General features: G+C 35.5%; 1 protein-coding gene across 12 annotated transcripts in view; it reads right to left on the bottom strand.

Annotated features, from left to right (window-relative positions):
• The window catches only part of DENND4A (DENN domain containing 4A), a 136,798-nt gene that overhangs the window by 62,185 nt on the left and 51,638 nt on the right, over nt 1-22,975 (bottom strand). For 11 of the 12 annotated variants that reach the window (XM_045810826.2, XM_045810827.2, XM_045810825.2 and 8 more), the window contains 6 exons: nt 21,787-22,119; nt 14,715-14,964; nt 5,254-5,323; nt 4,532-4,701; nt 3,464-3,705; nt 1,204-1,270 (listed from right to left, as the gene is read on the bottom strand). In XM_045810826.2, the coding sequence (XP_045666782.2) occupies nt 1,204-1,270; nt 3,464-3,705; nt 4,532-4,701; nt 5,254-5,323; nt 14,715-14,964; nt 21,787-22,097 (1,110 nt within the window). In that variant the 5' untranslated portion in view covers nt 22,098-22,119. Of the gene's footprint in view, nt 1-1,203; nt 1,271-3,463; nt 3,706-4,531; nt 4,702-5,253; nt 5,324-14,714; nt 14,965-21,786; nt 22,120-22,975 lie in introns of those variants that run through there. The other variant, XM_045810837.2, reaches the window with a different exon arrangement.

The following is a 22,975-nucleotide window of genomic DNA, read 5'->3' as shown; positions in this document are numbered from 1 at the left end:
AAATCTTTTTTTTTTTTAAGATTTTATTTATTTATTTGACAGAGATAGAGACAGCCAGCGAGAGAGAGAACACAAGCAGGGGGAGTGGGAGAGGAAGAAGCAGGCTCATAGCGGAGGAGCCTGACGTGGGGCTCGATCCCAGAACGCCGGGATCACGCCCTGAGCCGAAGGCAGACGCTTAACTGCTGTGCTACCCAGGCGCCCCATGAAACAAATCTTTTATGTGTATTCAAACTGAATCTGTCATATATATATATATATATACACACACACACACATACATACATACTGGCACTAAATACCAGGAAGACATGTCGATATACAGACTGATTATATATAAAGATTATAAAAATGATATTTTTTTCTAGACATTTTATCCATATATACCATATATACCATATACCAATATAATAGTGTAATTGTTTTATCTACATATTTAAATGTATGCATATATACCATATATACCATATACCAATAGTGTAATTGTTTTATCTACATATTTAAATGTATGCATATGTATGCATATTTCCACAAATCCGTAAATACTTATTTGCCAAATACTTCTAATTTTGAATGATACCCCACACCCATTAAGGGTTGTGATAAATACAGTAAGGCACATATAGTAATAACACATAAAAACATTTTCTTTATATAAATCGCTTTGTAAATGGTGATTAAGTAAGCAGACATCTTACAGATCAAGACCACAAACAAAAAAGAAATGTAAACAAAAGAGAAAAGATACAGTCAACTGGGACAAGACATAGGGAAAATAATTTTTGTTCATTTTGAACTTTCCCATCACAAAGATATGAACCTTCCTTCATGCATAATATATGAAAAAACACACAACTTTTCCTTATATCTATTATAATATATTTAACTTCGGGAATAAATGCCAAAGGCACAGACAAACTTTCAAATACTTAGAACAAATTTAGGGGAAAGAAGTCCTTTTTTGTATGTTCAAAATGTCGACTATCAACTACTTTAACTCTTCAACCTTTTACCTAAGGGGAAACATTAGATGTGTGCCTGGGAGGCAGTTAATAAAACACTAACGGCCCAAACTCCAACATGAACTACTATCTGATTCTTTTGATCACATTTGTTCTTTCCTCCATTTAAAATTATTCTTATGGTACATTTTGACAAAGCCAATAATGATTTAATAGGGCACTTATATCAAGAAAATCTTACCTGAACTAAAATCCGTGGTCTCTGAGGAGATGGAAAAGGAACTTTATGCATAAAATGAGAAATATGCCTTAAAAACAAACAGACAAGAACCCAATTGATTCCAAAGTGAATACCATATACTATAAAGGTCAACATGTCACCACAAGTCCGAGTTGAGTCAAATGCTCTGTGTACTTATAATTTCGAAATCCCTGCTACTACAAAAACCAGTGAACAAACAATACCAGAAATCATTTGTCACATTAAAGTTGCTTCTACCTAAATCCAATAGCTTTTCATATTAACTGTTCCTCACATGCAACAATGTTTATGTTATCAATGTCTCAAAAACCATTTTAACTTTTACCTCTCCCTAAGGAGATAATACCTAACATGGTATATGGACAGTACCAAAGAACCTAATTCTTGTTTTGTTTTCCTCACAGAATGTCATTTTTCCTTGAAAGAACAATTGACAAATTAAGGTTATCCAATGTTAGGTACCCAGCAAATATTTTCTATATAAAAATGAATAAGGCGAGCCTACTGCTTCAAGAAAAATAATTCCTATGGGCATCTGGCTGGCTCAGTTGGTGGGGAGTGTGACTCCTGATCTCGAGTTTGTGAGTTCGAGCCCCACGTTGGGTGTAGAGATTACTTAAAAATAAAATCTTTAAAGAGAAAAGAAAAAGAACTCCTAGTATTATTTCAATTTTAATTCAATAAACAAATTAAATTTTAAGTGAACATTAGAATTTTGTCACCATGTACTTGATAACTTCTCAATACTCAAAATTTTTCTGAAGAAATAGGTGGTGATATTAACAAATGTAATATTTTTTACATTGATAATAAAATTTATTTACGTTAACTCCATGAACAAGTATTTTCCAAATGACCAATGTATGATGCTACAAAAATCATGTGTGTGTAAAAGTTCCACCTCGAGTGAGGAAAACCAACAGGTTTTTATGTAACAGAAAAAGTTCATTGCTAAAGTTTGAGATAGCACACTGTGAACAACCTTTAATAAATTTTACTTTTCAAGTTTTGGTGCAGAATCAAATAAAAATCCACACAATAATCTGAAAAGGCTATTCAAATGCTCTCCCTCTTCTACCTACATACTTATGAGAAGCCAGGTTTTTTTCATATACTTTCACCCAAACAACATATTGCAATAGATTGAATGCAGAAGTGTGTATGAGAACCTAGATGTGTTCAGTTAGGCCAGATATTAGAGATTTGCAAAAATGTCACACAACGTCACTCTTCTAATTTTTTTTGAAAAGGTATTTTTCTAAAAAAGATACTTGTTAACGTGTAATTATTTTAATATTTTATTAAATATTATCTCCCTTTTAATTTCTATTGTAGTAAATACTGGCAGATATAACACATAAAGAAAAGCTCTTTGGGGGTCTCCATTTTTTAAGAGTATCAAAGGGTTCTGAGACCAAAAAATTTGCTAACTGCTAGAGTAGGATACTGAGATGAGAGTAAAAAAAAAATACAAGAAATAGAGTAATATTGTACACTGAATGTTTTTATGATAATCCCATCACTTCCCAAATGTCACTGGGGTCAGAGAATTCTGCTGAAGAATACAAAAGAGTTTAAGTAACAGATGGTATAAAATAAACAATAGTCAAATAAACAATGAAGATATTTAGATCTCATTTGCAACAAATTTTACTGCATAAACGTTATTCAGTTTTAGTGGTTTTAAAGTAAATCATGAAATTTTAAAAAGAATAAAGAATGTGTTCATCTAATTTTTCTTTAAATTCATGATATCTAAAAATAGCAGGGAATATTTTTAAAAGTTCATAATAAACCGAAATTATTTGAAAAATAAGAATTATAAAACTAATAAAAAGATGCCAGTTGGGATCTTCAAACTTCACAAGAGCATGAAAAATGAAACATTCCATTTCATTTTGTTAAGAGATAAAATCATTTAAAATAACATGACTGTGGGGCACCTGGCTGACTCAGTCAGAAGAACACATAACTCTTAATCTCGGGATCATGAGTTTGAGCCCCATGTTGGGTACAGAGATCACTAAATACATAAACTTAAAAATAAAAATAAAATAAAGGAACATGACTGTAAAAGTATAATAGAGAAATACTGATTGAAATAACCGAACGTTTTTTTTCAAATAACTCTTGAAAAACCTAGTTTCCATATAAAATTTACTGAATTACCATTACAAACATACCACCCATAATGGAAAGATCTACCAAGTTTTGAGTGAAGAAGGCTTCTCTAACTTACTTCTCAATTGGAAGGACATGAGGTCCAGAGATAGAATAACGATACAAAAAAGTCAAAAACTTCCTGAATGCATCAAAAAAAGGCCAATGAGAAAGAAGACAGATGCATTTATTAGTGTGAATTGTTTTGGAATTATCAGATTTCCCATCTGCTGATGAAGCTAAACCCAAAAGAAGTCTCTGTTTTTCTGTGAGATTCTCTTCAGAGTATGGTTCATAAAACTGAATAGCAGCACCATAGACCTGGAAAACAAGTAATATATTTAATAAATATACCTTATATCATTTATTCAAATCACATCATTAAATATGTAATGGATGAGCCATTATGAGCTAGACCATTATGAGCCATTTATATGCCCATGAGCCAGGCAAGGTGCAGGTACCAGGAACACAGCAGTGAGCAAACATCACTGTTGCTTTCTTGAAGTACATTAACACACACACACACACACACACAAAACTACACAGTGCTACTCTCACAACTCATTATTGAAAAAAAGGTGTTTTAATTAAATTGTGTTCGTTTTCTGAAGAGTGAAAGCAACTGTATCAATATTCTGTACAAGAAAATAACTGAAAATAATTATTTAGTAGACAGTGGGACAGAATTTTAGATAAGGAAATACATATTTCAGCTTCAGGCAATTCACTGAATTTCTCTAGAACTCAATTTCCCAATCTATAAAATGAGGATGTTAGATTAGATGATTTCCAAGGTCCTTTCCAACCATAATGGTCTATAATTCCAAATAGCTTTGCATATTTAATAATGTCTTTTAGATTACTCTCAGAGCTTCCGTATCACAGAAAGTGAAGCAGTAAAGGATCACCATTTGATGATGAAAAAATCTTTCACCATATTCACAAAAAAGCACTGGGGTATATGGGACAGAATGAAAATTCTCTTTTCCTTTATCTCTGTATATAGTTATTTTAATCAAGTGGAAGAAGTATGTGTAATAGACTCAATTTAACCAGTTATTTCCAGTGTTGCTTACATTATATAAAACTTAAGACTTGATAATATATAAAAAAATTTGTTGATACTTGTTAAAACACATAGTACCTTTTCAGCTGAGGCTCCAGTTAACACAAATGTAGAAAATACAGGGAGAGGATATTTGCTATTTGGTGGCCAACATTCAATAGTTGCACCCATTGGTAAACAAAATAGGGGAACAGATTCTGGGAGTGAGAAAGATTCATAATCTTCTTGAGGATATCTACAAATTAGACCTATAAAAACAATAATAAATATTAGGTCATCAGCTCTTGAATTTAGGCGCTCATAATATGAATGATGCTAAAATGCTTTATTATTTAACATATTTGGGAACATTAAATGTTCATCAAATAACTGAATGCTTCAGTAGGATACATCTAGGTTTTAATCCTCGAACATTATAACTATTCATAATAACTGATTAATATTTGTCAAGCTTCATCCATGAAGGCTAAGTAAGACAAACAAGAAAAGATTATTCTGAAGAAACATACACAAATATGAACACAATCCTAAAACTTCAGTTTGTGGTCACACTACCGTGAAGCATATGAATATACTAGTTTTTTGGAATATTTAACATGGTTACCTCAGCTCCTTTTAAAATAAATCTTCCATTAAGTACCCAATAAATGTAAAAATAAAACAGAAAAAAAGAAAAAAGATATGGGTTGTGGTCCCAGTCCTGACACTAACACATCGTAAGATGGGGGTTTTTTCCTTAAATTTTACTGACCCTCATAATACATATCTATGTTAAGTATTCCATGAAAAATTATACTTACCAGCTTTGTAGGATATAGTGTTAGTCTTTGCCACTGATTTTTTGTAACATAAATACACCGCAGATCCCCACTGAATCAAAAAAAAAAAAAAGGGAAATATAATTTCATTTTAAAAGGTAGTAACTTAATAAAATGGAATCTCTTAGATATCTCCAGTATATATTATCTAAGATGTAGTAACAGATTTCTGTGAGCTATTTTTAGTTGGTTATCTTGCCAGCATTTTATTGCAGTTTTTGCCCACTTTTCTTTAAGAAGTGACATTTAATGTCGCTTTCCCCTTGTAATAGCAATAACATGACCCTTTAAAATAACTAAACCGTAACAATTTAGATTTTATTCTAACTCCAAACTTTGGGCAGAAATGATCAAGAAGTATCCACTCATGGGTATACCTGCCTTTAGATTCCATAACCTCTTTCCAATATTGCCAGATCTTTCTGCAGCTCTTTATACCAAAACTAAAGAGTTATAATTTGCTATATCCATTTCCTTGTTTCCCATTCTCTCCTGAATCCATTCCCAATCAGGTTTTAATCCCACTAATTCCTTAAAAGAACCCTTTAACAACATTAATGATGCCAAGTCTAAAAACAGTTGCTTCCGAGTCTTCATCTCATTTAACCTCTCATTAGATTTGGACACTATTAATGACCCCCTGAAACATGTTTTCGCCTTTCAAAGCATCACATTCTCCTGGCACCTCCCCATCAAATCTCTGGCCACTCCTTAGTCTCCTCCTCTCTCTCTTCCCGATCATTAAATATGATCTCTCCTTTTCTTTCTGTAAATGATCTCACACATGCAGTCCCATTGTTTTCTAAAACAGTTTCTCCCAAAGGAGTCTCAAATTTCTAGTCCCAGCTCAACTGAGGTGGGGAAAACTGTGGGTAAAGCAGACTGGGGCGGGGCGGGGGGTATGGTGAGAAAAGGAGCTCGCTTTTAGACATGATAAGTTTGACACATCTATTAGACATCCAAAGTGAAGACTTAAATGGAGATAAGGCGAGAGGTTTGAAATGGAGATGTAACTTGGGAGATTCACAACTTGACATTAGATGGTGACAGATACATGCACACAGCACACTCTCTCACCTCCTTTAGGTCTCAACTCAAATGTCACTTCATTGGAGAGCCCTTCCTTCATCATCTTATGCAACAGCAATCCTACCTCTACCCTACCCAGTCCCCCTGATCATCCCATCTTGCTTTTTTCCCCCTCCATAGCACTTACGACCATGTGGCATACGGTGTATTTTCTTACTTATCTGCTTCCCACCGCTAGAATATAGGTTCCCTGATGGTAAGGGCTTTGTTTTGTTCATTGCTGTATCTGTAGCACCGAAAACAGTCCCTGTTATGTAGAAATGCTTAAAAAATATTTGTTGAATGAATGTGAGAGGATGTGTTTGTGCACACATGATGGAGTGCCCACACAAGCCTGTGTGTGGGGACAGATTCACAGCCCTGAAGACACATACATAGAGAAAATTAACTTACTTTAAGAAATATTTTTTAAAGATTTTATTTATTTATTTGAGAGAGAGAGTGAATGAGTGCACAGGGGAAGGGGCAGAGGGAGAAGGAGAAGCAGATTCCCTGCTGAGTGCAGAGCCAGATGTGGGGCTCGATCCCACAACCCTGAGATCACAACCTGAGCAGAAATTAAGAGTTGGATGCTTAACTACCTGAGCCACCCAGGTGCCCCAAGAAATATTTTTAATTATTTTAATAAATTAAAATAATTTTAATTATTAAGAGACTACTATAACAGACACCTATATACTTATTCCCTAGATTTAACAAAGGTTAATAATTTAACATATTTGCTTCAAATGTTTTAATTCATAAAGAAACAAAAAAATTACAGGTTTAGCTAAAGCCTCATCTTCCATCCCTTTCTATCCTCCAGAGTTAACTACTAGTCTAAAGTTAGTGCATTTCATTCACATGCATTTAAAACTTTCTACTACACATTTATAAGTATATATTATTCTTTTATACAGTTTTTAATTTGCCATAAATGGTAAGATGCTAAATATATGCTTTTATGGCTTGCTTTTTTTTAATTCACTAATATGTTTTTGATAATTAGTAAAGTTGATACAGATTTAATTTCTTCATCTGAACTACTGGGTATTATTTCATTAAAAATGAACCACCAGTTTATTTTAATCATTCCTCTACTGATAGACACTTGGATTATTTCCTTTTTGGGGAAAGGGGTTATTATGAACAATGATGCAGTATGTTGACGCCTCATCTAGAAATTTTTCTTGGATTCTTAAACATGTTTCATGTGTCTCCAGCAAACTAATATATCAAATTGTGCTTAGGACATTAAATTATGCTCGTTGCTGTGTTGGCATTTTGTTTTTATAAATATTTTAATACTTTTGCATCAAAAGAAAGAATGTATAGGGGAGCCTGGGTGGCTTAGTAAGTTGAGTGACTGACTTTTGGTTTGGGCTCAGGTCATGATCTCAGGGTCATGGGATCAAGTCCCACGTCCGGCTCCATGCTCAGCACAGAGTCTGCTTGAGAGTCGCTCTTCCTTTCCCCTGCCCCTCCCCCGGCTTGTGCACACTCTCTCTCAAATAAATAAACCTTAAAAAAAAATGGATGTATATAAAAGTCAAGTGGATATTATGAATGTAGGCAAACTAGATTTTAGTTTCTGAGGTTTGTACAAATATATAAATAAAAGACCTTCTACTGATAGGTCCCAACTGCAGTTCCCAATAGCCAATTTGTAGAGATAACAAAAACCCTCAATGATAACTTCTGTGATGATAAGAAGGGAATTACATGACCACTTGGATATGGTAGAAACCAAAAGGAGTATTCTAAAATAAAAAACAGGGACTTAGAGATAACAGTAATAGTTATGGAGCTCTGGAGGAAAAGAACCATGGATATCAAAACTAAAAGAGGGTTTTCTGAAGTTTTTTACATACGACGTTCAGTGAAAAAGAAAGTAGGAGGAACCATTGTTCTAGAAATACTTTAAATGTTTAACTTATAAAGTATCCATATTGTGGTTTACATGACAAAAACATATTTTCAGATACTTTTTTGGGGGGGTGGGAATTAGGTACGTGATTTAATTACTTGCTTAGTTAATAACTCTACTTTTTTTAAGAAAATATTTTATTTATTTATTTGTCAGGTAGAGAGAGAGTGAGAGAGCACACAAGCGGGGGAACGTCAGGCAGAGGGAGAACCAGGTTCCCTGGTGAGCAAGAAGCCCAACGCGGGACTTGACCCCAGGACCCTGGAATCATGACCTGAGCCGAAGGCAGATGTTTAACCAATTGCGATACCCAGGCATCCCTATAACTCTACTTTTCTAAATAACCTTGCTAGTTCAAATATAGACATTCTTAAAAGGCTGTAAAACAACCATTTGGATAGAGTATAAAAATTAATGAGTCAAAAACTGAGGAGATGGTCCCAAATTTACCAAAAAATTAGCTGTGTGAATCAAAGCACCCTGACTAGCATTTTTGAACCACCTGAGTACTTTTAAGTTCTCTTTTGGCACTAAAATATGCTTCTCCTCTAAACCAATTGAAGTTCAAATCATTTAAGGCTTACAATCTAAAGTTTAAACTCTTTCTATAAGCTTAATGGGAGGGTGGAGGAGATTATTTTTGAGGCCAAAGCTGTAAGCCTGGTATAAAAATCATGTAGAAATTTGAGGAAAGATTCAACACACATCTCATGTCCATTAGACTGGTTTTTCTTTCTTTTTTCTTTTTTTTTAAAGATTTTATTTATTTATTTGACAGAGAGACAGCCAGTGAGAGAGGGAACACAGCAGGGGGAGTGGGAGAGGAAGAAGCAGGCTCCCAGCGGAGGAGCCCGATGTGGGACTCGATCTCGGCACGCCGGGATCACGCCCTGAGCCGAAGGCAGACGCTTAATGACTCTGCTACCCAGGCGCCCCTAGACTGGTTTTTCTTTGTTCCCCTGGTTTAGAAACCTAGTAGATGACTTTCATTCAAGCTACCTAATCTTCAAAAACAAGAGTCAGCTACGTAACTACTGGTGGGTATTATCAACACATCAATAATTTAATCCCAACCACTTCCTGATTCTTTATATATACATTTGACAGATATGAACATAATTTTCCTATATTGCATGTCTATTTTAAATTTTCTGAAAGGGTAAGAAGTCATTGTACATCTGCTCCAAAGAATGAAATTTGTTTTTACTACTTTATAGTCGATGGAAACAAAGATTGTTAATAGATATAAACCACAACCCACTGCTTAAAAAAGACATCTACTGCTAAGATCAATTAAGTTTCCCTATTATCAGGACTGATGCTAGATTTAAGGATAAGCAAATAAACATTTAAGAGGTTTTTATTCCTGTAATATTTCCTAAAAGAATTTAGGAGGAGCTTAAACACTGGGCAAAAATAAAATTAAAAAAGCTCTTCCTTGCTGAATGTCAATTATATTTCAATATAACTGAAAAAATAAAAGTTTCCCCCCAGACATTAAATACACATAAAAGGGACTGATGAAGCAGAGTTAACCAAATGTATAGCTAACATTTATATAGCACTTACTGTGTACCAGACGCTATCCTAAGGTATTTAAAAATATTAATTCACTGAATCTTCACAAAATGCCTATGAAATAAAGTACTACTTTATCCCTATTTCATGAATGAGGAAACTGAGGCACAAAGAGTCAAGGAACTTGTCTAAGACACATAATCTGGAGTTCAAATCCAGTAGTTTAGATGGAGTCCATTTCTGTTCACACTATGTCACATTCCTCTTTCTTCTTTTAGGAGGGAATAAATGCTCTCTGACAATACTGGAACCAATGTTTCAGAATAAGGAAAAACAGAAACTCCTATATCTGGTTTCAGTTTCAATGCAGTAACTACCTTGAACACCTTGATTACCTAATAAAACTTAGAAATGGTACTGATGACACCAACAATTTACTTTGAATCAAAAACCCACACAGCCACAAAATAAACGGAAAATTCACCAATGGGAAAATGGGAAGTACCTGTGAGCCTGCACAATCTTGCTAAAATACCAGACCAAATCTAAAATGATATTAAGCTAGACATCACATCACGGAAGTTCAAAAACCCTTCTTGCCATCACTCTCAGTACCACAGAAGGCCTGTAAAAACTCTTGTTTGCTACCATGATCTTTTTTCTCCAGCATAATCTCTCCAACTATCACCTGTCATCACCAAGCCAAAATAACACACATGGATGGCATGAAAGGATGGGGCATTTTATATATGAATGGCAATTAACAAAAAAATAGTCATCTAATTAGGTATCACATTGCTGCAGATAATTTGTTTAGGATACAAGTTAGATACTGTCAAATATCCATTTTTGAATTACCTATTTAAAGATTTTATTTTTTTAAAGATTTTATTTATTTATTTGAGAGACAGTGAGAGATAAAGAGAGAGAGAGAGCAGGGTGAAGGGCAGAGAGAGAAGCAGACTCCCCGCTGAGCAGGGAGTCCAACGTGGGGCTCGATCCCGGGACTCTGGGATCATGAGCTGAGCAGAAGGCAGATGCTTAACCACCTGAGCCACCCAGGCACCCCTCTATTTAGAGATTTTAAACAAATACTGCTACTACTTAAAGTTGCAGATTTTTCTTAAAGAAAATCTGGAATTGGAAGATGCTTACAGACAACAGCTAACACACACACAGTACTTTCATATGTGTACTGGGACACAGTTCTAAATTCATTTAATCATCACAATACCTTATGAGTTAGATGGGATTATCATCCTCATTTTACAATTGTAAAATTGATGCATAGAAAGACTAAGTTACTTGCCCAAGGTCACAGAGGCAGTAAGTGTCAGAATTAGGATTCATATCCAGACAGTCTGGCTCCAGAGTGTGTACTCTGAACCACTGGGCTATACTGACCTTAACCACTACAACACAATCTATTTAACTGTCTTACTGAGGGAGTTCAAAACACTTTTCAGGGTCTCAAAATCTGCACTGTATCCAGCCACATATCAATACACTTCAGTTTTTCCTCTTCTACCTTTATCTAAAACTTCAGTGTTTTTCATGTTGCTAGCTTAACAGAAGAGAAAATAAATAATAATTTAAAAAATCAGCTTCCCACAAAAACTTAATAAATGAGATGTGTATAAAATCTTTTAAATCTTAGCAAAGTATTCATTTACATAGTTCTAACAGGACAATGTACATATCTGCTCTAGGATCATTAAGAAACTAAGTTTGAAAATTTGTGAATAAAAATCCAACTGTTGACAGTTATTTTTAAAAAACCCCAAAACCTTCATATTTGTTGGTAGGATATAAATTGGTTAAACCTTTGGGGATATGAATATTAAAAGTAAAGATTTGATCTACAAATTCTAGGACATAAGGAAATAATCTAGCAATCCGGTATAGTGTTTCGGAGTTTGGTTCTAGAGTTCTTAGTTTGGGTTTGAATCTTGGTTCAACTGCTTATCGAAGGTATGACCTTGGGCAAGTAACAGCCGGAGGTGGGGGTGGGTGGAGGGTAGGGTGAGAAACTTCATTCGGGGTGGCTGTATTAATTGTGGCAATTAATTGTGGCAACATCCATTTAATGCAATAATATTCAGTCATTTGATACTGCTGTTATCAATTACAAGATGCTCAGCCTCCACAATAATAAAAGAAATGCCGATGCAAATTAAAATTAGAATGATTTCTTGATTAGATAGTCAATAATTAAAAAGAGATTGATAACAACCAGCGTTGGTGAAGCGTGGGACCTGGGAAAGGGCATTTTTTTTTTCTTTAAGTAGGCTCCATGCCCAACATGGGGCTTGAACTCATGACCCTGAGATCAAGAGTTGTATGCCTGCCAACGGAGCCAGCCAGCTGTCCCAAGGGAAACGGCAACTTTTTTTTTCCCCCCAAAGATTTTATTTATTTATTTGAGAGAGAGAGAGGGAGTACACGAAGGGGGGGCCAGGGGGGATAGGGAGGGTCAGAGGGAGAAAGACAAGCAGACTCCCCGCTGGGAAGGGAGCCCGATAACACCAGGCTCAATCCCAGGACCCCAGGATCACAACCTGAGCTGAAGGCAGACGCTTAACTGAGACATGCAGGCACCCTGGGAAAGGGCATTCTTAATGAAAGTATAAAGTACCCTTTCAGAGCAGTGTGTCAACAATTTTCAAAATGTGCAGCATACCCAGGGACCCATCAATTCCACTTACGATTATTTATTCTTCCAAAGACACTCCAATAAATATACAAAGAAAAAGGCATAGATCAAAGTAGATTATTAATAATGGGAAAAACTGGAAATAATTCGTAATCATCACTCTTCACTTTCATTTTCTGGAATATTATACAACAGTTACAAGAACTAAATGCAGAGTTATATCAACTGATAAAGGCAGATAGTGGAAAAAAGTTTATATCAGAATATATAAAAATTTCCAATTTTTGAAAAATAAAGGATAAATTTATTCACATTATATATACTCCACACATGTGCACACAAAAAGGTCTGGAAGGACACAAGCCAAATTGTAATTGGTAATCCTGGAAAGGGATTACCAAAGATGTAAGTAAGAATAAGAACTTTCACTTCAAAGATCTACAATTTGCTTTCCCTCTCAATTGGGGGGGGGGGGGTAGTACAAAATTCTTTTTAAAATTTAAAATAGCAAGAAAGGACCAAGACAATTACAGATCATACATGGCCTTAAGGCTACTGAAAGGACTTTGGCTTTTACTAAGAGTGAGATGGGAAGCCATTAAGGGTTGTAAGCAGAGGAGTGATATGGTCTAATTTATGTTTTAAAAGGATCACTCTTGCTGCTACAAGAATAGGCTGTAGGAAGCAGAAATGGAAGCCTTGATCAGTTAGACCAGGAATCTGGCAAACTATGGCCGGCGTTTGATCCAAGGCCTGCTTTGTACACCTGAGCGAAGACTGTTCTTACATTTTTAAAGGATTGTTTAAAAAAGAGAGAGAGAGAACGTGACAGAAACTATATATGACCTGTCTCCTAAATTAGAAAACTACTGCAACAGTCCTGTTAAAAGAGCATTATGGCTTGAACCAGGGTTGTGGCAATAGAGAGGGTGAGTAGTAGGCAAGTTTAAGATATATTTTCAAATTAGAGTTAACAGAATTTACAGAAGAACCGAATGAAAAGTAGAAGAGAAAGTTTAAGAATTACTGCAAGGTTTTCAGTCTGAATAACTAGAAGAGTGGAATTTCCATTTGCTAGATGAGGACTATGGGCTAAACAGGTTGGGAGAGGCACACAAGCAGTTGAGTTTTAGACATGTTAAATTTGAGATTATTTATTTGATAAGATACCCAAGAAAAGACGAATTACAGAGGTCCAAGCTAGACACATAAATTTAGAAGCCAACCACAGATAATCAGTATTTAAATGATTAAATCATCAAGGGATTGAGTTCAGATGAGAAAGATACATGGTCTGAGGACTGAGCCCTGGGGTACTGCATTGTGTAGTGGTTGGCGATTAGCAAAGGCAGAAGGGGAATGGGGTAAGGTAGGAGGAAAAAGCAAGAGACTACATAGTAAGAGAATGTATCTTATCTTCCTGCCATGGTTTCAAGAAGGAAGAAGTGATCAGCTGTGTCAAAACCTACTGAAAAATTACAAATTTTAAAACCATTAGATTCAACAAGTGCAATCTTGGTGGAATAATAGAGACAAAAGCCTAGCTAGAGAGAGTCTAAGTGAGGAAGGGGACAGAATGTAGTCCCCTCTTCTGAGATGTTTTATTGTAAAGGAGAACAATGAAATGAGGCAATGGATGGAGGTGGACATAGGGGTCAAGAAGTTTTGTAAAGATGGGCACTATTGACATGCTTTGCATGCTGGAGGAAATAATCGAATAGAGAAAGACTGATGAATCCCAAAAAAGTAGGAAGAATTGCTGAAGCCATTTGTTTTCGAATATGTAAGTTTATGGCATCTAGCGCACAAGTGAAGGGATTACCCTTGGCTAGCATACTACTTATCCAGTAAGGGAAAAAATATTCTTTTACTTAAAAAGCAAGCAAGCAAGCAAACTTTTTGTACAGCTCCTTCTGAAAGTACAACTAAAATACTTTCCCTAAAATAAAATATCCAGCATCTTTAAAAACATATTTTTAGGGGGTGCCTGTGTGGCTCAGTCAGTTAAGCGTCTGCCTTTGGCTCAGGTCATGATCTCAGGGTCCTGGGATCAAGCCCCACATCTGGCTCCCTGCTCAGTGGGGAGTCTGCTTCTCCCTCCCCCTCTGCCCTTCTCCCCTGCTCGTGCGCGTGCTCTCTCTCTCAAATAAATAAAATATGAAAAAAACCCCGATAACATATTTTTTATTTCAGTTATTACGTTATGCTGTTTTTCAGAGATTTTAAATTATGCTCTTTCATCAGTTGCTATTTTTATCAGTACAAAAGATCACTTACCATACTGTTATTGAGATTCTTGTCAACTTTGCAAAATGTGTGTGGTGGGCTTTCTCCTTTACTGGGTACAATAATACATATGTCTGTGACAGCCAATGTATTCTGAGTCATGTTTTCAGAGGCTCTTCGGAAAGTGATATAAATTTTTTGTGATGAGGTACTGCCGCTAATATTTGCAGGGCGTCCATAGGGAGTACTCTGAATAATTTCACATCCCTGTTTCAATCTTTCTTTCCAGTCATACAAAACCCTAAAAGAAAAATACATAAATAACTACACAAAGGCAAAACATCTTCAAATAAGGATAGGTAATATTGTCAGGTATCATACACTGATCCTTAAATGTAGCAGATATTCCAATCTTACTGCAAGTTTGAATTGCACAGTCCCATATAAAACTAAAGGATAGTGGTTTCCCCATCAAAAGTTAAAATAATGTAAGGAAAATTCATATTATCTTTTGTGCTTGTTGGCATAAACCACATAATGGCAATGAGTAAGTGCAGAGGCATTTGCTTCAGCACTCCATTTAAGGGATAGACGTATTTAGTTTTGTCTCTAAAATGAAGCATCTTCTTTAGAAAAAGCAACTTTATAATTTAAACAAAGTTAAAATTTTACAAAAGGTTCCTTGCCAAATAGTATAGAACCTGCTTGCACACTCTTACCTCCACTGCTCCCTCAAATTTAAGAGACAGCTATAGGTTTTCAAAAGAGAAAATAACCTCAAATCCATCTGTAATCAAAAGGATGGGTGAAAGACATAGCCTTTTTTTTCTTCTTCTTTTTCTTTATTGTGGTAAAATGGTAGGCTTTTATTAACGGTCAGGCCAGTCACCCATTCCTCAAATTTTCTAAAAAGTACTTGGGGGATATAAGGAAAACGTCATACTGGAATAATATTAGTCTATTCCCCAGAGAATTCAATGATTTGTACTTTACTGCTAACTCCCTGGCATGAGCCAAAAAAAAAATTAAAGCTCTACTCTATTAAGTCTGTTTCTGCATTTGCTATAAAAATTGTTGTAACAGGCAATATCTTCAACATCAGTCAGTATTTCCTTTTATAAAATCCCATTATTCAAATAAAATTAAGTACCCAAAATTGGTCAAATTATTTCTTTCTAATATAATTTTTAATTTCCCTTTTTGTCGTGGCTGTCAGGAAACTTAAATTTTTCTTTCAACACTTTATTTTGAAAATTTAGAGCTAAATTTGATGCTTAATCATAGCAACTATGTTTATCTTAATGTTAGCTTAAATGCTTACTCCTCTTCCTCTTTTTGATCTTGCTTTTGGTTTTTTTTTTTAATCTTTAAAAAAAGGCACTATTTTATGCCTTTTTTAAAAGAGAGAAGTTAGTCACATCTCAATTCAAATTTCTACCTACCTGTTACTAGCTGTATTCTCTTAGGCAAATATTTAATCTCTCTGAGATTATACTAATCAGCTATAATATTTAAAAATCTAGGGGCACTTGGGTAGCTAGGTTGGCTAAGTGTCTTCCTTCGGCTCAGGTCGTGATCCCAGAGTCCTGGAATCAAGCCCTGTTATCAGGCTCCCTACTCAGCAGGGAGTCTGCTTCTCCCTCTCCCTCTGCCCCTCCCTCTGCTTGTGCTCTCTGGTGTGCTCTCTGTCAAATAAATAAATAAAATCTTAAAGATAATTTAAAAATCGAACCCACAGGACCTTGAGAGAATTAGATAAGAGTATAAATAAGGCCTCCGAATAGTGCCTGGAAAGCAGATGCTCAATCGAAAACAAGAAAACAAAAATACAACACAAAACAACAACAACAAACCACCATTTATTACCTTGAATTTTTTACAGATATGGAATATAAATACATTTGAAACATAAGATACCTGTTTTCTTTAATCAGGTATTGTGTTATTATATATATTACTCATGTTGTTATTTTTTATTTTTATATTGTCAGGAACTTTTTTTGTCTAACTAAACTAAGCTTTTCAAAGGCTCTTAAAAATGTTGCCCTAGGGATGCCTGGGTGGCTCAGTTGGTTAAGCGTCTGCCTTCAGCTCAGGTCATGATCCCAGGGTCCTAGAATCGAGTCTCACATTGGGCTCCTTGCTCACTGGGGAGCCTGTTTCTCCCTCTGCCTCTGCCTGCTGCTCCTCCTGCTTGTGCTCTCTCTCCCTCCTTCTCTGATAAATACATAAAATCTTAAAAAAAAAAAAAATTGTTGCCCTATCCTCCACAATGACAAACAAGGGGGATATTTGTAAGAGTGGTTAATTTATTCATTTCAGTTTAAGCCCTTTGCTATCGGAGAATCCTTCCCATACTTGGAAAATTCCTCATCTCTAAATTAGGATATTCCAATACCCTAACAAGAATCTGCAATGTTCCCTTCATTTCATCCACAATCTGTAATTCTGAGGATGATCAGTGGTCATAGGAGCAAATTACCTAATCTTTTGAAAAGAAGATCTGTAAGAGACTCTTAATTATAGAGAACAAACTGAGGGTTGCTGGAGGGGAGGTGGGCAGGGGATGGGCTAGATGGATGGTGGGTGTTAAGCAGGGCACTAGTTGGGATGAGCACTGGATGTTATATATAAGTGATGAATAATTAAATTCTACTCCTGAAACCAATATTACACTATAGTCAACCAACTAGAATTTAAATAAAAACTTGAAGGGTGCCTGGGGGGCTCAGTTGGTTAAGCATCCAACTCTTGACTTTGGCTCAGGTCATGTTCTCAGGGTCCTGGGTTCAAGCCCCATGTCAGGCTCCCCTCTCAGGTGGGTGTCTGCTTATCCTCTCTCTCCCTCGGTGTCTCTCTCTTTCAAATAAATACAATATATCTTTAATAAATAAATAAAAACTTAAACAAACAAATAAAAGATCTAACAGCTGGCTTACTTTCCCAAGGCATTTACTAAATACAGAAGCTTTGTAAGAAGCAATATAGTAGGGTGCCTGGGTGGTTCAGTCGGTTAAGCGCCTGCCTTCATCTCAGGTCATGATCCCACGGTCCTGGGATCGAGTCCCACATTGGGCTCCTTGCTCGGTGGGGAGCCTGCTTCTTCCTCTGCCTGCCACTCCCCCTGCTTGTAGTCTCTCTCTCTGACAAAGAAATAAATAAAAATCTTTAAAAAAAAAAAAACCAGTATACTAGCTATTCTGAAACCAACTTAAAATTACTACAATTCCTTCATGAGTTAAGAGAATAAAAACTGATTTTTGATAGAACTTTTTGATACCAAACATTAGATGATAGAATTTTTAAAGTAGAAGAAATTTCAGGAACTTTTCCAATTCATTCTATCTCCCCTCAGGCATTAGTAAACGTAACTGTCTACTTTCAGACTTAATATAATAAGAGATGGACATTTATAGCCCCTTTTGGTGATACCAGTAGGGATATTATATCTTCTTTAACTCAAATATTGCAAGTTAAGTGCATGCTCTTTTGCAACTGAGCAACGAAAAAAAGAAGGCTAATCTTTATTTCTTATAAACTCTTTATTTTGAAGACATTAATATTAGAGCAACTTGTAGCTTTCCTTCAGCCTTTTTCTTTCAGTTTTTCAATGGGAATCTTATTTTTCTATCTTTAAAATTTTGTTCCTCTTTTGCTCCATATATATGGATATATCTATATCATATATACATCTTTACATTTATATATTCTCCTTTTGTATATGTAATATATATTATATAATGTATATACAAGTCAATTTCTGCAAAGATTGGGGTTCTTTTTAAAAGATGAATATATACTGCATATATACGTAAGAGAAATATATGAATGTAAAGATACATATATGTAAAGGAGAAATATATAAATATAGAGATAAATACATATACATATATATATTCATCTTTTAAAAAGAACCCTGATTTTTGCAAAAATTGACAAGCTGAGGATCCAGAATCTATAAAGAACTTATAAAACTCAACACCCAAAAGACAAATAATCCAGTCAAGAAATGGGCAGAAGATATGAATAGACACTTTTCCAAAGAAAACATCCAGATGGCCAACAGACACATGAAAAGATGATCAATATCACTCAGCAACAGGGAAATACAAATCAAAATCACAATGAGATACCACCTCACACCAGTCAGAATGGCTAAAATTAACAAGTCAGGAAACAATAGATGTTAGTGAGGTTTTGGAGAAAGGGGAACCCTCTTACACTGCTGGTAGGAATGCAAGCTGGTACAGCCACTCTGGAAAATGGCATGGAGGTTGCTCAAAAAGTGACCCAGCAATTGTGCAACTAGGTGTTTACCTAAAGGATACAAACATTCGTGATCTGAAGGGACACCTGCACCCCAATGTTTATAGCAGCAATGTCCACAATAGCCAAAATACGGAAAGAGCTCAGATGTCTAGTGACAGAAGAATGTATTAAGAAGATGTGATGCGCACACGTGCACACACACACATACACACAGTGGAATATTATTCAGCCACCGAAAAAAATGAAATCTTACCATTTGGAATGATGTGGATAGAACTAGAGGGTATTATGCTAAGAGAAATAAATCAATCAGAGAAAGACAATTATCATGTGATTTCACTCATATGTGGAATTTAAGAACCAAAACAGGATCATAGGGGAAGGGAGGGAAAAATAAAATAAGAGGAAATCAGAGAGGGAGACAAACCATAAGACACTCTTAACTATAGCTATGAAACAAACTGAGGGTCACTGGAGGAGAAGTGGGTGGGAGGATGGGGTAACTGGGTGATGGACCTTAAGAAGGACACTTGATCTAATGAGCACTGGGTGTGACATGCAACTGATGAATCATTAAACTCTACCTCTGAAACTAATAATACACTATATGTTAATGAACTGAATTTAAATTACAAAAAAAATCTGATAGGCGATTAAAAAAAAAATGGACAAGCTGATCCTAAAATTCATATGGAAATTCAAGGGACCCAGACAGAATAATAAAAACGATCTTAAAAGTCAACAAAGTTGGAAGACTCACACTTCGAATGTAAAAACTTACTACAAAGCTATATTAATCAAAACTGTGTAGTATTGGCACAAGATAAGACACGTAGACAAATAAAATAGAATTGAGAGTCCAGAGATACACCCATACATCTATGGCCTATTAATTTTTGAAAATGGGGAAAGAATATTCTCTTCAAGAGATGGTGCTAGGACAACTGGATATCCATACGCAAAATAGTGAAGTTGGACCCCCTCCCCAACCATATATGAAAATGAACTCAAAATAGATCAAAGACCTAAATATAAAGGCTGAATCTACAAAACTCTTAAACAAAAACTTAGATGTAAATCCCCATGACCTTGGATAAGTAAAAGCCTTCTTAGATATGATGAAAAAACACAAGCAACAGAAGAAAAAAATAGATGAGACTTCATTAAAATTAACTTTTTAGCTTGGAAGGATACTATAAAGAAGTAAAAAGACAATGCATAGAATGGGAGAAAACATTTGTAAATCATATATCTGATAAGGAACTTGCATCTAGAATATGTAAAGAACTATTAAAGTTCAACAATAAAAAGACAAGCCAATTAAAAAAATGGGTAAAGGATTCTGAATAGATATTTCTCAAAAGATTTACAGATGGCCAACAAGTACATGAAAAAATGTTCAACATCATTAACCATCAAGTGAATGCAAATCAAGGCCACAATGAGATACCACTAGGAAAGCTATAATCAAAATGACAATACAAAATGTTGGCTAGGATGTGGAGAACTTGGAACCTTCACACACTGCAAGCGGGAATGCAAAGTACTGTGGCTACTGTGGAAGACGGTCTGGCAGTTCCTTGAAAGATTAAACACAGAGTTATCATATGACCCAGAAATTGCACTCCTAAGTATATATACAAGAGAAATGAAAACATATGTCCATACAAAAATTTATATATGATTATTTCCAGCAGCATTATTCATAATGGCCAAAAAGTGGAAACAACTTACATGTCCATCAAACTGATGAATAGATAAATAAACTGTGAAAATAAACAAATAAATAGTGATGTACCCATAAAACGAAATATTATTCAGCCATGTAAAGGAATAAAGTACTGACACATACTACAACATGAATAAACCTAGAAAACATAATGCTAAGTGAAAGAAGCCAGGCACGAATGTATTCTTTTTTTGCCTTACAGTAGGATTCTATTTATATAAAAGGTCCAGAAAAGGCAAATTCACAGAGACAGAAAGTAGAATAAGCATTGCCTAGAGCTGAGGGTGTTAGGCAGAATGGGACAGCAATAAAAATGAGTATGAGGTTTCTTTCTGGCATAATAAAAATGGCCTAAAATTTATTGTGATGATGGGTACACAACTCTATAAAGACACTAAAAACCACCAGATTGTACACTTTAAATAGGTGAACTGTATGGTATGTGAATTCTATCTCAATAAAGCTGTTATAGAAAAAAGGAGCCCTAAATTCCATATAATATCCTAAGTAAAGCACTAATTCACCCCAAGATCCTTGTTCGATGCATACAGCCTTAAGCATCAATCTACAACAATTATATGACTGATGCTCAGAAGTCATCCTTTTCTAGCACTTTTTTTTTTTTTTAAGATTTTATTTATTTATTTGACACAGAGAGAGACAGCCAGCGAGAGAGGGAACACAAGCAGGGGGAGTGGGAGAGGAAGAAGCAGGCTTCCAGCAGAGGAGCCCGACGTGGGGCTCAATCCCAGAACGCTGGGATCACACCCCGAGCCGAAGGCAGATGCCCAACGACTGAGCCACCCAGGCGCCCCATCTAGCACTTTTAAAATGATTAAAATTCTCGTGGTCAGGACAATACCCTAGTTTTCTGGTACTTTCCTGTAGAAGTTTTCAAAGTCTCTCCCCTTAACAGAAAGAAACTCTGACCACAAGAAAGTGCTGGAAACCTGCAGGACAAAGGGATAATCAAATGGTATAAGGAACATAGAAAGAGAACACAGGATTCTAAACATGCATCTATTTTTCTAAAGCTGCCATGTATTTATTAATGAACAAATTGAACAATGAACTTCAAGGCATATTATTTTGATCAATAGCAACAATTAAAAAAAAAAGACTTACCCTAGATCTGTAAGTGGAGGCTTATCTCTTCCTCTTCTGTAGCAAAGGTAAATCTGTGGTCCCACAAGACTTCCATTATTGAGATCAGCTGACAATCCAGTTGGGGTAACATCAATACATATATAATCCCGTGGCACTTCCTCCCCAAGAGATTTAATAATCACTGAAACATCTGTGATAGGTTCTTTTGGTTTAGCTACTTTATGACAGGCATCATTGAAGTGAATTTCTTCTTCAAGAGGCTTTGAAACATCAGTTAATCCTGCTACAACGAAGTAGTCAGCAACGCGGGGCCCCTTATCTTCAATCATCTTCCATTACAGAAGGTTACATCTAAAAGGAAAGTGAAAGACTAGTAGTCTCCTTTAATAAGTCAAATAAATAGAAGTGGTTTGTTCATAAATAAGAATGAAAAACTACAGAAAGAACTTCTTCTACAGAGAACAACTTCTCTGATAAACACAGTACTATTATACATTTCATTTTAATATATAAAATGGCTTTTTTTAAAAAATGGGAATATATTTAGCATCATTTTCTGAATATAAAATTAACGCATGAATTTCCATTTTTTATAACATTGAAGCCTGGATTTCTAAGTAGACGACAAAACAACAGACTAACCTGTAAATTCACAGACTAACCTGTAAAAATGAAATTCCCAGGGCCCCAAAACACTGAGGAAACCAAAGACCAGAGTGCAGTGTATAAGCTGATAATGGGTTGGGGAAGTTTGCTGATCTCCTCAGTAATCAAGAGGTTTGTGTTTTAAAAGGCATTACAGGCTTACATCGAAAACCGGGGATGTACTGTATGGTGACTAACATAATATAATAAAAAATCATTATTAAAAAAAAAAAAGAAAAAAAAAAAAAAGGCATTACAGGGACAGGAGACAAGGCTTTTGGGGACCACATAAGATAGGGAATTAGAACTGAGACATCTGTATAAAACCAAGAGCCTCAAAGGACAATATCCCCAGTTAAAGAGTGGATTTTAAAAATACATCCACTGGTACAGGGAGATAATAGATTGCCTCAATCAGGGCCCAGCTTTTGGGGGGGGGGTAAAATCTCCTCTATGAATGTATAACAACAGGCCTACTCATACTTGGATATGAGGTTTGACCTTAAGCCATCTGCATAGTCCCAAGAAGCTCCAAACAGATATTAATAATAACTGTGTTCCC

Source organism: Ursus americanus, chromosome 28, assembly GCF_024610735.1.
Source record: "Ursus americanus isolate L20-20 chromosome 28, mUrsAme1.1.p, whole genome shotgun sequence".
Classification (NCBI taxonomy): Eukaryota; Metazoa; Chordata; class Mammalia; order Carnivora; family Ursidae; genus Ursus; species Ursus americanus.
The sequence above is the reverse complement of the archived record's forward strand: the minus strand, read 5'-3'. Positions and strand labels throughout refer to the sequence as shown.